This window comes from Suncus etruscus, chromosome 13, assembly GCF_024139225.1.
Source record: "Suncus etruscus isolate mSunEtr1 chromosome 13, mSunEtr1.pri.cur, whole genome shotgun sequence".
NCBI classification, from domain to species: Eukaryota; Metazoa; Chordata; class Mammalia; order Eulipotyphla; family Soricidae; genus Suncus; species Suncus etruscus.
The window spans coordinates 26520792-26535575 of NC_064860.1; the positions used below are offsets into that span (position 1 = coordinate 26520792).

The following is a 14784-nucleotide window of genomic DNA, read 5'->3' on the forward strand; positions in this document are numbered from 1 at the left end:
AAAACTGCTGCAGTGGGGACCTTAGACCAGTGATCTTACACGTTGTCATGCCAGAGGTGTTCTCCCTCTAACCACACTGCCAGCCTGATCCTCATCTCTGATTTTGGCCCAAAAGGCCTTCTAGACAAGGTTGGGTGCCAGTGCCTGCCTCAACTGTCCCTAGATCTATATGGTTAAGAACTTTTATATTTTGGATCTGTATTTCATTTACTTCCATCAACATGTTAATTATTATTATTATTCATAATTATTAATAACTATTAATAGTTAACTTGTTTACTTATTAAAAATTAAAAAGATTGACAGATTCTCTGTATTAAGGATGGTAAATGGGTTGCACTGCAGCCTTTTACCTATTTGTTAATCAATTATTTTAAGTTTAATATGAATTTTAATCAAATATATACAGTTTAAATTTTAAGTATTATAAAGCTATTATAAAAAACCTGACCACTCATACCATTATTTTCTGCTTTTCAGAACAACATTCAGGTTCCTTAATTGATTCCTCTAGTAATTATGTCCATGTCTTTGAATAACATGCTCATTTTGCCATTTATTGAATTTTTAGATAGTACTCATTGATTTCTGTCAGAAGATTTTTTTTTTCTTTTTTGATTTTTTGGGCCATACCTGTTTGATGCTCAGGGATTACTCCTGGCTAAGTGTTCAGAAATTGCCCCTGGCTTGGGGGGACCATGTGGGACGCCGGGGGATTGAACCGTGGCCCTTCCTTGGCTAGCGCTTGCCAGGCAGATACCTTACTTCTAGCGCCACCTCGCCAGCCCCAAGATTTTACAGCATTTCAAGCTCTACCAGATTGGATGTGATACACTCTGTTTCTGTTCTTTTGGGGTCAGAATTTAAGTGAACTTTTGACATTATACAGAATTATGTTTCTCTTATATAATAATTCAGGTCATCCCTTTAGGCTTACTAGGATTGGGGCCTGAGTTGGACACTTGCCTTGCACATAAACCCCCTACCCCAGTTAGATTTCCAGCATCTCATATGATTTCCCATCACTGTCAGTAGTAATATCTGAGAGCAAAGCCAAGAGTAACCCCATACCTTGCGAGGTGTGGCCCAAAACAGAAAACCAAAACCAACCCTTCTTACTAGGATTTTTTAAAGCCCACAAATCAAAAAGTTTTATTACTTATATATCATTATTTTACATTTATACATTTATTTAACCATCATTATTGTTAATTATTTGTTCTCAAATTATCTAGGATTGTTTTGCTCTGTAATTTCCTTTGGAGAATATGAGAGATAAACTCAAATTTTGATGTAAAATTTTTTTTCTCCAGTTCTAGGGCTTGAAATGTGGGTTTCATACATTAAAGGTAATTGCTCTACTGCTGAGCTACATCCCAGGCCCCAATCGACTTCTATTTTGAAAAAAAAAAAAATAAACGGTCTCAAGATGTTTTTGAAAGGTCTTTTTATTTTTTCCCTTACTGAGTATATAATTCCATTTCTTTCTGTCTCAGCATACTGGACATATCCACTGTCTTAGCTTCTACTGTTGCTTTTGGGAAATTGGCTGCTACTCTAATTGGCATCTTTTGTGGCTGATTTCCCCCTCTGGTTGTTTTTAAGATCCAGTTTTTGTCTGTGATTTTCTGCAGTTTCACTGAAAAGGGTGTATAAATATAAATGGATACTCACACATATAAAACTTAGCCTCCTAACAATTTTCTATGCTTCCTAGTCTGAAGATTAATTTTTTTTTATCAAATCCTGGAAAATCTCACACATTTTTTTGAGTGGTCCCTTTCCTCCTTCCTTTTCTTACAAATGCACATAGAATATGTGTTAGACAGTCTTTATCTTCCTTTTCTCCTCACCTCTTTTTCATACTTTCTTTTTACTTCGTGTCTTTTTTTTTTTTTTAGCGACTATCTTTTGATTCTTTTTTTTTTTTTATCTTTTGATTCTTAATTCTCTATCATGGCTAATCTTCTATTCCTAAGTTCAAATGTATATTTTTAATTTCCATTTAGATATCCTTTATATCTTGTCCATTATTTATAGTCTCATTTTTCTCTTGTTTCCATTTGGTCTATTTCATGTAGCTTTATATCCTGATATTCTTTGATAATTTCAGTATTAGAAGTTCGTGCTTATCTAGTTTGCTGATTTTTGCTCATGAATACTCTTTCTCTTTAGATATTTGCTTAGTTATTTTTTGATTGTGATCTTTTATTTCTTTTTTTTTTTTTTTTTTGTGATTTTTGGGTCACACCCGGCAGTGCTCAGGGGTTATTCCTGGCTCCAGGCTCAGAAATTGCTCCTGGCAGGCACGGGGGACCATATGGGACGCCGGGATTCGAACCGATGACCTCCTGCATGAAAGGCAAACGCTTTACCTCCATGCTATCTCTCCGGCCCCGTGATCTTTTATTTCTAAGATTATTATTAGTGAATAATGAAATTAGGTTGAAATTAAGCTTGTTCATGCAGAAAACATTTTATGGTTGTGTTTTATTAGAATAATTTTTTCCTGTGTATTGGGATCATCTTTAATCCCCATGATTAATAGTATATGTGATATAATTTATATCATAGAATGTATCTTTAAAAATGTAGAATCTGGGACTAAAAGAGACAATACAGTAGGTAGGGAATTTGCCTCGCATGTGATGGTCCTGTTTTCAATCTCCTGTATCCTGTATAATTCCTGGTGTGCCAAGAATAATTCCTGAGTACAAAGCTAGGAGTACCCCCCGAACATCACCATATATGGCCCCTAAACAAAACCAATAAACAAATGTATAATTTTTAACTGGAACAATAGTACAGCAGGTAGGACACTTGCCTTGGGAGAGACCAACCCTGGTTTGATCTGGTATCCCAATATTCCATATGATCACCTGTGACCCCCCCACCAGGAGTGATCCCTGAGTGCAGAGCCAGAAGTAAGTCCTGAGCACAGTTGTGTGTAGCTCCAAAACTAAACCAAACAAAAGTATAATCTGGTGGCTATCAGCACAGTCTCAGCATTGAGGACTACTTTTAAATAGATTCTCAGTTTGTGATTTAGGCGACACAGATAATTTGTGCTGAATACTCTCTTAAAAGTTAACTTTATGGTTGCTGAGATTTCACCTTAAAACCTGGTTGAAGTGTCACATTTGCCTGTACCTCCTGCCTGGGAGGATTTTGCTGCTGGTTACATCTCATTACACCCTGGTTGCCAGCCATCCTGACTCAGCCTTATCTACTCTCTCTGACCTGGGAATGTTGCCTCCTCTTTCTTCAGTCCCATGCCTTGGAAACCCAAGTTCAAGGTCACTGATGTTGAGCCAGTACCCTGATCCCTGTCTTTCATACCTCCTTTGGAATTTACTCATCTCTGCATTCTAGCCCTGGGTTCATTTTGGCCACAGAAAATTTGGTTTTTTTTTTTTTACTTAATTGCCAGCTCAGCAATGCATGCAGAAAAATTTTCTAAAATGATTTCATTCAGCATACTGTCTGCCTTTCCATTTTATTTATAATGTGCATTTCTGTCTTCCTCAGTCTGAGTCACGCATCCTTGGAGACAGTATACTTCAAGAATCAGCTTTATCTGTCTTCTGGTTCTTTGTCCTATAGAATCCTTTGGGTCAGTGAGTTTGGGCCAAACAAACTGCTTGTCCCGGCTTTATCCCTGGTACTACCTTTGGTCCCCTGAGCCCACTAGGAGTGATCTCTGAACACAGAGCCTGGAGTCAGCTCTGAGTACAGTCAGATGTGGCTTCAACCCCCTCACCCCAAATAAAAAAATAAATAAAAAGAACCCCTAAAACTAAAGAGGTAAAACATTGTTTCCCCAAATCCCTCATATTTCTTTTCCTTCCCTTTTTTTTTTCTTTCTTTTTTTGGCCATATCCTGTGATGTTCAGGGGTTACTCCTGGCTATGTGCTCAGAAATCACTTCTGGCTTGGGGGACCATATGGGACACTGGGAATTGAACCAAGGTTTGTCCTAGATCGGCTGCATGCAAGGCAAATGCCCTACCACTGTACTATCTTTCTGGCCACCCCCCCTTTTTTTTTTGTTTTTGGGTCACACCTGGCATTGCTCAGGGGTTACTCCTGGCTGTCTGCTCAGAAATAGCTCCTGGCAGGCACGGGGAACCATATGGGACACCGGGATTTGAACCAACCACCTTTGGTCCTGGATCGGCTGCTTGCAAGGCAAACACCGCTGTGCTATCTCTCCGGGCCCCTCTTAATATTTCTTAAAGAAGGAGAGACATACTTCCACTTTAGAGACCCAGACTCACTTTTGTCTTAAGATTACAGTGAAGCTGCTAATCTTTGTCTTCATTCTTGGAAAAATTCCTTGGGACTGATTCCAAGGAAATTAAACCACTCAATGATTTTTCAAACTCCTGTCTACCAGTAATGCCATTTTGTAGGAGCTGAAAGTTTGAAATCCGCTTATTTATATTTTTTAAGAATGTAGTTATATTTCCAGATCCATCCTATATATTTCCAGAATGGTACCACCTCTCTTCCTGGCCACAGGCAAAGGTGTCAGGATTAGGAGCTGTATTTAAAAGAAATCGGGGGCCTGAGCACAGCAGGTTTGTGTTACACACAGCCGACCCGGGTGAACCCCAGACATTTCATATGTTCTTCTGAGTCTGCCAGGAGTAATTTCTGAATACAGAGTCAGAAGTAACCCCTGAATGCTGAGTGTGGCTTTCCCCACAAAAAATGTTGTCCATGTGGACACAGCACCTGCCACTTGGAAGGCTCTTGGCCTTGGTGTTTTAAAAGTGCTTTTCCCCCTGAGCCCCATGTCCATTCCCCATTTATTCTGCTTAGTGCATATTTAATCCTATGCAGATTGTCACACCTTAATTTTTTCTTTTGGGTTTCCAAAATAATTGCCTGGGGCAGAGAGGAAGGGGAAAGGATTTCCTGGGGAGGCTCCATTGCTCTGTAGTCATGCCTTGTGCTTTTTCTCTCTTTCTGGGAGCCCAGTATCTTCTCACTCAGCCATTTTCTTCTTTTTCTTGTAGCTACACTAAGAGACCATTGGCCTGAAACTCATACCAGCACCCACACTGCAAACCTCACCTTGAGTCAGGATCAAGGGAACGTCACAGCAGCAGCCTCCAAAGAGATGTTAATTCAGACGCTCCGAAAGAGCCTCATTTTGGCCAGTGCTCCAGAAGCCTTCACAGGGAAAACAGAAACATCAGATGATGGAGAAAGAGCAGAGTCTTCAAGAAGAACACATGATCCCCCCTCCCACTGGGGTCCTGAGAGGGCAGCTGCACTGACTCCTCAAAGCAGCACCTGGGGTGAGTTTGAGGTGCTGATGGCCCATTCATTCAAGCTTGTTCAGTTCTGGAAAACAGTTTCCACTTTCTACTGCTTTTTCATTTATACATACTGAGTACCAATGCATATCAGGGGTCCTGGACTGAGTGACCCAGACCTTAGGCTTAGGTACCCTCTAGGATATGCTTATGGTTAGTTAGTTAAAGTGAGTTCAGAGCAGTTGAGATCTTGTGGCAAACACGTCCCATGGCAAGTAAACCACATTCAGGGTGGGGGTGGGTGGAAGGTTGTGCCATATGCTAGGGCCACCGAGCACTGGTCTGGTGAGATGTGTGGCTATGCATTTGTGTCGATGGGGCTCGAAGGTGCTTATTTTGGATGAATGAGGGTTCTAGAACCATACCTGATGGTGCTTAGGGGCCATTTCAAGTTTTGTGTTCAAAAGTGACCCTTGGCTGTGCTCAGGGGATCATATCAGGGTCGACTGAACTGGCCATGTGAAAAAGCCTCTATACTTTGTGCCCCTTGACTCTCTCTTTAATCCAAAGGATGGCCATTCTTATTCCATCTTGCTCTGCTTAGCTCTTTTTAGCAAAGGATTTCATGAAGTGACTTGGGCAAGATGGGCAAGATTTGACAGAAAAAGTGAAAACAACAGAAGCCGTTCCATACCTACTACATGACAGTGTACCTCTCAGTTTTTCACTGCAAGTCAGTGAGGCCACAGGATTCTCATTTTAGATATAGGAAAACTGAAGCTCAGAGGGAAATTCATCTTATCCTATGTGTGCACAGTTCAAGCAGCTACCAAGTGTCAGAGCTGGAATGAGAGTCCAACTATGTATGTCTGGACAGAGTGGCAGGGCTTCCTGGCTTGCAAGGGGGTGCCCAGGCTATGGAAGTGATGTTACAGAGATGAGACTATGGCCTTCCTGGGGCCAGGGCACGCAGAGGGGTAGCGGTGGATAGGACTGTGGTCAAGATGGGCTTTGGACCAATCATAGGGCTTTGCCAGCCAGCCAGCTAGTTTGGATTTGGTGGATAGAACCACAAAGATTTTTCAACAGTCACTGACATGATTCAAGTGAATTTGGGGAGCATTCAATCAACAGCCGGGTATTAGATATCTGGGCTGGTCAGTGGGGATGGTGGGGGTCTGAGATTAAGAGAACTACACAGTCCAGCTCAGAAATCCAGATATAAGATGCTGAGATATGGCCCGAGATTTTTGCTGAGATATATCCTCTCAGGGATGGAGAGAGAGGGGCTAAAATAAATTCTTCACAGAGGGAAAACCAAAAGATAAAGCCATTAAGGATGCCACAGGATGTTAGGCGCCTGTGATAGGAGGCCTTATCAGTGGGTTTAAGTTCTAAAATGAGTCTGCAAGACCCTTATTTCAAATGCATTTATGAAGGAGCTTGGAAACTCCACACTAGATGTTACTTGGTCTTGCTGGCCAGCCAGACATTAAAAATTAGGTTTGAGTAATGCACTGTGAGTGGTAAGTTGTTATGCTCAGAAAGTGGCCTCTGTCTGCGGTATAGCCTCAGTGTGCTCTTTCTCTGATAATTTTACCTCACACAGCACAGTCTTGGGAGCTCTGAAAGCAAGTGGCTCAAGGATGCAGGGATGTAGCTCTGCAGTATAGCACATGCTTTGCATATGTGAAGCCCTAGGTTTCCATCCCCAGCAGCACCAAAAAAATTAAAGATAAAGGATTGTGCAGCTGGAATGATAGATAGTACAGTGAGTAGGACACTTGCCTTGCATGTGGCTGAACTGGGTTCAATTCTCAGCACATCATATGGTCCATTGAGCTCTACTAAGAGTGATCCTTGAGCTCAAAGCCAGGAGTAAACCCTGAGCACATTAGATGTGGCCACAAACAAACAAACAAACAAAGTGATAGCAATATTGGCCTTAAATTGTACCCCCTCATTTGGGGATCAGTTTTTCTGTTTTTTTCTCCTGTCCCTATATAATGATTTGAGCCGAGCTCACTTATGGAGCAGGCAGACATGAAAGGTCTGCGAGTATGAATGTGATTGTGACCTTTTGCTTTCAGCCTGGTCAGGCTACACCTGCTGTCCAGAGGTTTCTTGTCAGAAAGAAGGGCTGCCTCCTTTCATGTGGAGATTAGAACTTCCCAAGATTTCTTGAACAGGGACTGGGAGCTCCCAGAAGATTTTATTGTCCTTATCCAAGTGGCTGCTACTTTGGCTTGGAGCAGCCCTCCCCTGCTACCTTAGAGGTAGGGAAGGAGATCTCATTGTTCTGAAGAGTAGCCTCTGGGGACCAGCTGTGTTTTGGCTGCCCTCCCTTGCCACATGAGTGCTCTTTTCCCAGTGGGATGCTCAAAGATCCCTTCAACCAGAACATGAAACCCAATGATACACATGTATCACAGAGATTCAGGCTGTCAGACAGTAAGCCTTATTCACATAATGCATCTCAGTGTGGAAGTTCCTCTGTAAACTCTCTCTCTCTCTCTCTCTCTCTCTCTCTCTCTCTCTCTCTCTCTCTCTCTCTCTCTCTCTCTCTCTCTCTCTCTCATACTGGTGTCAGGGATTGAAGGCAGGGTTTCACATATGCAAAGCAAGTGCTCTATCATCGAGCCACCTCCTGCCCATGAGTTATTTTTTCTTGAAGAATCTAAAGAGGGAAATATTAGTTAGATTCAGCAGGAGAGCACTTGCTTTGAGGTCATTTGTGTCCATCAACCATGCTTTTCCCTTCTCTCCTCATATTCATCCACCAAGTGCTGCATTCTAGGTGAGTGGAGGGGTGGCTGTGCCATTTGTTAGCAGTTAGATTTGTATCTCTTAATGGTTGCAAAAGCATTTTCTTCCATAGAAACAATAGCCTAGCATTTTTTTAGACATCTTCTAAAAGAATAAATAAATAATAAAGGTTTACAAGGCGTGGTATGACTTAAGGCAGTGGTGATATGTTGACTGCCTTGCCACTGCAATTCCTTGTCATTGGCAACATCCTCACTCAGGAATCTTGTTGCTGCTCAGCCTTCATCCAGCCCCTGAGACTCTGTGTCATACTACATGTATGCTAGGTTTCTAGTGTGATCTACTAGGATAGACTGTGATGCTCTTGAGGATACAGCAGGTTCTCTTAGGGACCCTATAGTCCACAAATAAGGAATAATTGAATAGTAACAGGGCTCAGTACATGTCCAGTCATCCTGTCACCATCAGCCATGGACACATTGGTCCACTTTCTCTCTGCTGTGAGGCTGTGAGGCAGTATTCTAAGTTTCCCTATGTGTTTCTGCTTGAGAACAGGGCAGAGAAGGGTAAACAAGTTTCTGGGAAAGAGCGATTAATTTGCTTCAGAAATTTCCATGTTTTAGTTATAATTTTAATTATAGAAGTTTTGTTTTTGTTTTAGAAAAATGTGCAGAGAAGTAGCCTGGGAGCTGTTCTTGGTGATCCTCAACTACCCAGGCCAGCAGAGTCAGTGACTGAGCCTGGCTATGCCAGGGGTGACCAGCTATGCCTGGTGGTGCTCAGGTTCTCTAAGGTGCCAGGGTATTTAGATTTGTGTTTGAGCCAGTGGATGTACCACTGATTGCTCAGCAGCTTCCCCTGCTCTTTTGTTTCAAGTGCTTATAGGTCAGGGACTTTTGCAAGTAATTTGCAAAACTAGGTGTTTGGGTATGTGTCATCAAAAACAGAGATCCCTTCTAGGGTGTCTCTTTGAAACTTGGAGTCCTCGCCTGTGTCCTGCGGAGACATAGTTTTCTGCTGACTGGGTACAGATATAATTGATGTTTTCTCTTTTTTTTAGGAGTTGCTTTTCAAGATTCTTCTTAAACATCAGTTTATATTGGATGGAAGTTCTGAGCTTCTCCAGCTCCTAAGTTCTGTGGTTTAGTGATTTCTAGCCAGTTTGAGGAAATGCTGGAAAGGGAACATTTTCTTTTTTTTTTTTTTTTTTTTTGTGGTTTTTGGGTCACACCCGGCAGTGCTCAGGGGTTATTTCTGGCTCCAGGCTCAGAAATTGCTCCTGGCAGGCATGGGGGACCATATGGGGCGTCGGGATTCGAACCAATGACCTCCTGCATGAAAGGCAAACGCCTTACCTCCATGCTATCTCTCCTGCCCCGGGAACATTTTCAAGGAAGCTATACTTTGGTTCTGGTCAGGCGCATTTAATATTTATCACTAAAATTCAGTGCTGTGACATTTGAAGATCAGCATTGATACATTTGATATTATAGTCACCTTATTTTTTGACATGAGATAAAAAATTGCTCTCAAATGTTCCGAGTGGCTCTATTGCTGACATCCTGTGTGTGTGAATCCAACTCGACAGCCTCCTGTTCTTCCTACACAAGGGCCAGATACTTCGTGGAAAGCAAAGTCTTTCTCTATTGTAATTTTTTAATAGAAAATTAAGTTGTGGTGTGGGGGCTCCCGGAGCCACATCTGCTGACATTCTACCTGCAGGTGACTTAACTTGTGTGCTCACTCCTGCCATGCATTTTGCTGCTCAGACCTATGTAGTTGGGCCCCCTCCCCCGAATCATACTCCATGCCAGAGATGGAGCTAGGACCCTGATGTGTGCATATGCCTCAGCTTCTTGAGGTACCTCTTTGGCCCACTGCTCTGTTTTCATGGCTAGTGCCTGCTAACCTGCTACACAGAGCACTGGTCCACTTTTTCTAGCCCCTTTAGTCTTTCAGCCATGGGATATTGATGGGCACTCTGGGGGCACTGGCAAGAAGGTAAGAACCAGGGTTGTGGATACTGCCCCTTGGGACTCTCAGTCACTTTATCCACTAATGAAAGATGACTCAGTGAAATTCAGAAACTTGGTCCTGGGAGTCTGGGGTTTAGGGATTTGATGATTCTAAAGATATTTTGTTTTCATTTTGGGGCTATACCTGATAGTGCTCAGGGTTAATTTCTGGCTTTGTACTCGGAGATCACTCCTGGTGGGGCTTGGAAGACCATACGAGATGCCAGGTATAGAACATGGCATAGCCATATACAAGGCAAGTGCCTTACCCAGACTGTGGGTTATCTCTCCAGACTAGATTTTTAAAACTTTTTAATAGTTTTTATAGTTTGAGCATCTGTGAATCCAAATACATTCAGTCATTGCATTTTGGTCCCTTGCTTTATTGCTTGCTCTGTGGCACAGAAACACTGCTCATAGCTTCTTCTACTTCTGCTGCAACCTAGTGTCACTGGCTTTCAACAGTGCATCAGATGGCACAAATATTTGCATGAAAGCATGGCTCAGCCTGGATAGCTCAACCCAGTCTCATAAAAGAGATCAAAAGCCACTTGAAATTATTTTTTCAGGTCGCTTTACTTTCTCACTTTGCATGTTTTCTATTATGTGCAAGCTTTTTTGATCACTAGAGGCAAAAATAAGAAAAACAATAGGGAAAAGTTCCCTTAGGAAGGCGGAAAGAGATATGTATAGATTGAATTGTGTGAGAGTGGCTATAGCCCACACTAAATTTAGTACAGAGCTTCCTGGACACCAGGGCATAAAAGGAAGTTGGGTGGGGCATGAGATTACTGTCAGATAAAGTAAGCATACAATTGCAACTGTAGACTGAAGTGTCTGTTGGGACAATTCATTCAAAAGGGGAAGACTTATATAAGGACTGGGGTGTTGGCAGAAGGGCTGAGAGGTCATCAGGTGTTCAGAAAGTGCCTCCAGTTGCAGTTTTGTGGAAAACTGTGCTAAAGTTCTTCCCAAGGTGATTTTTGTTTTGTTTGGTTTGGGCCACACCCGGCAGTGCTCAGGAGTTATTCCTGGCTCTGTGCTCAGAAATCGCTCCTGGCTGGGGGGGGGGGGGCATATGAGATGCTGGGGATCTTAACCCTCCTCCATCCTGGGTCAGCTGCATGTAAGGCAACGCCCTACTACTGTGCTACCACTCTGGCCCCCCAAAATGCCAAGATGATTTTTTTAAATAGAGATTATATTTAAAATATTTAAATTTTAAATTTTTAAATTTTAATAGAAATTATATTATTTTTAAATAGAGATTATCAGTAGGATTTGAGGGCTTACTAATGGGTCTTACCTCATAAAAGTATTTTGTGGGTAGCTGAGTTAATGTGGTGCCAGGTAAATGGCTTTGTGGTAATTTTGCTTTATGAAGGCAGAGAGCACAAATAACTCAAAAGTGTATAGGTTTAGTATCTCTTTCTCAAATGTCAGCTGCTTCAGCTAGTTTCTGGCAAGTTCTGGATAGCAGTCAGCCAAAGTGGAGTATTCTGCCTCAAACCTGAGGTTCCAGGATTTTGTGTTGTGATTGGAGCAGGGTTCAGAAACTTTTGCCAGATGAGTGGGCATTCTTTCCATCTGTTATAAAAATTAGTGGTCTTGGCTTGCTTCTGTTTCCAAAATGGATGGTCTTCTTAATATCTAATGGATGCTTCACAGAAGAAATTAGTAGGGAAGGGAGATTATTGAAGAATCAATAATGTTGGTCTGTTGATTAACAACACAATAAATTCTACAGAGATTTATTAACCTGTGCTCAATGAATAGTCAGTGGTGATTATAGATTAGTTCCATGAGGGAGGAAGACATTTCTACTTCTGTTACACTACCGTTATGCTTACACACATTCATTCACATATTTTTTCATTAGCCATACTGTGAGGGTTACATGAGATTATGAAGGCCAAGTACCTGCTTAACTGTGTTGTAATGATGAAACTAAAATACTGGCATGTTCAACTTGGTTGGTCAGTTATTTATTTATTTATTTTTTTGGTCCACACCCAGTGACGCTCAAGGGTTACTTCTGGCTATGCGCTCAGAAATCACTCCTGGCTTGGGGGACCATATGGGACACCGGGGGATCTAACTGCAGTTCGTCCGATGCTAGTGCCAGCAAGGCAGACGCCTTACCGCTCTGCACTACCGCTTTGACCCCAGTTGGTCAATTTTTAATGGCGAGAATGGAGAAATGATGGAACAATGTTCTCCCAAGCTCTGGCCCAGGGAAATACTGGTGACTTTTGCTATTGTATTTTTTGGGCCATTAACTTGTTGCACAAATATATAATCTGAGTTCACCTAATTGCCACTGTACATTTAATGAGTGAAATAAAGCAGTCAAGACATTTTTGAAAGAACATCTAGGAATTTGATGAGGATAATTTGGTGGCTATAGATGAGAACTCAAATGAAATTAGACTTGTGAAGCCAAATGGTCGAGTATGGATCGGGTTCATAATTCTAGTGTGTTTACTTGTTTTCTAAAACTCATTCTTTGTGTGTTCGCTTTTAAATAGGGTGAGTGGAGGTAGCCTGAGATGTTCTGTATTTGAATCTATTTTTTGTTTTAATGACTGGTTTCCTGCATTTCTACTTTGTCTTTTTCACAGTTTAACAGCCAGAGTCGTGGTCTGGGTATAACCAGTTCTGTGGTCTGTTTGAGTGAGCGGAAAAATTTTGCTTTCTGTGCTCACTTCTTAACTATATTTATATTTATGTGTGCTTTAGGGAACAGTTGTTTGTTGGATGGGGCGTTAAGTAGCCATTTATAAGAAAACTTGTCTAGCTTATTCTGGTGCATAATAAACAACTTAAAGTCTTTCATTATAGGCACATATAAAAATTATTAGTTTTGGCTTAAAAAAGCAAAGCATACTTATTATTCTTATTTTTTTTTTTTTTTTGCCTTGAGATCTTATGTACCAGGTTTCTCCCCACCCAGGAGTTTTCCTGCAATTTACTCTTTCTAAGAAAGAGGATTTCAGTGTGCTTTCCGGAGGTCAGTTTTCAGGCTTCCCTCTGGAAAATACTCTACAGAAGGGAACTAACAGCAAACTACCCAAACTTTTGCTGAGTAACTACACATTTGACCAAAGAATACAATTTTGTATTTTTAAATCAAAACATTCATAACAGATTTTTTTAAGTTCTGCTTTATTTCTTATTATCACTTACTCTGTTATTTCAGCCAGCAATGGAATCATTCTGACTATAATATGTAGTAAAATACTTTAAATATTTATGGTGAATACATACAGTTTTGTTCTTGAGAATCTATCTTTGATTTATTTTAAGCTACACCTGCACTGCTCAGAACCACTCCTTGCTCTGTTCTCAGTGATCATCTTTCAAAGAGCTCAGGGAATCATATGCAGTGCCAGGGATAGATGCCAGGTTGATCTCATGTAAGGCACGTGCCCTAGCTACAATACTATTTCTCCTGCCCCTCCATCTTTTTGTCCAGATGGTGGCTCAGGGGCTACTCTAGACTCATGCTTTGGGGAACTGCTGGTAGTACATCCAGAACCACAAAGTACTGAGGTTCCCGCATTTAAAGCTTGCATTCTAATTTGTATTTATCCTGAGCCCACCCATTCTGGAACTTTTTGAAAATTACCCAGCATTATCATCTATTTCATCTGGCAGACTATTCCCAACATAGAATTTTGATAACTCCCAGGGTCCTAATAGAGTAGTATATGGCATAAAGTATATAGAGCCCAGTTGGGAATGGAAGTAAATCAATAGGTAACAATGAGTGTCTCATACTGATATGCAGCTTTGCTAATACTTCCTCAGTGAAGTTCTATTTAGTTTGGGGTGGCTATTGGGTGGGCAAGAAAGAACTCTCAAGGGTGACAGAGAGAAGCAGGGGGTTCTTGTTCTAAGCCCTCTTATTTCCGTTTTCTTTAATTAATATTTTTATTTAAACACCTTGATTACAAACATGATTGTGGTTGGGATTCAGTCATATAAAAAACACTCCCCTTCACCAGTGCAACATTCCTATCACAAATGTCCCAAATCTCCCTCCTCCTCACCCCACCTCCGCCTGTACTCTAGACAGGCTTTCTACTTCCCTCATTCATTCACATTGTTAGGATAGTTCTCAAAAAATAGTTATTTTTCTAACTGCACTCATCACTCTTTGTAGTGAGCTTTATGTCGTGAGTTGGAACTTTCAGCCCTCCTTTCTTAGTCTCTGAAAATTATTGCAAGAATATCTTTTATTTTTCTTAAAACCTATAGAAGAGTGAGACTATTCTGCATCTATCTCTCTCCCTCTGACTTATTTCATTCAGCATAATAGATTCCATGTACATCCATGTATAGGAAAATTTCATGAGTTCATCTCTCCTGACGCTAAGCCCTCTTATTTCAACTTGATTGCAGAGTCAAGACCTCCTCAGTAGAGACCTGGGGGCTGTATTCTCTGAAACTTGTGCACTTTTATTCATGCCTAGGTACTGAGCTTTCATCAAAATTGCATTTGAACAAGCTCAAATACATCAGAAATCTCTTCTGTCTCTATGTTTGTCCTGTGTAAGCTGCAAGGAGGAATTTTTTTGTTTGTTTGTTTTTGGGTCACACCCAGTAGTGCTTATGGGTTACTTACTCCTGGCTCTATGCTCAGAAATTGCTCCTGTCAGGCTCAGGTACCATATGGGATGCTGGGATTCGAACCACCATCCTTCTGCATGTAAGGCAAACACCCTACCTCCATGCTA

General features: G+C 41.4%; 1 protein-coding gene across 1 annotated transcript in view; it reads left to right on the top strand.

Annotated features, from left to right (window-relative positions):
• The window catches only part of HEG1 (heart development protein with EGF like domains 1), a 106199-nt gene that overhangs the window by 37819 nt on the left and 53596 nt on the right, over nucleotides 1-14784 (top strand). The window contains exon 4 of the mRNA XM_049785532.1: nucleotides 5022-5306. Coding sequence (XP_049641489.1) covers nucleotides 5022-5306 — 285 coding nt within the window. The remainder of the gene's footprint in view (nucleotides 1-5021; nucleotides 5307-14784) is intronic.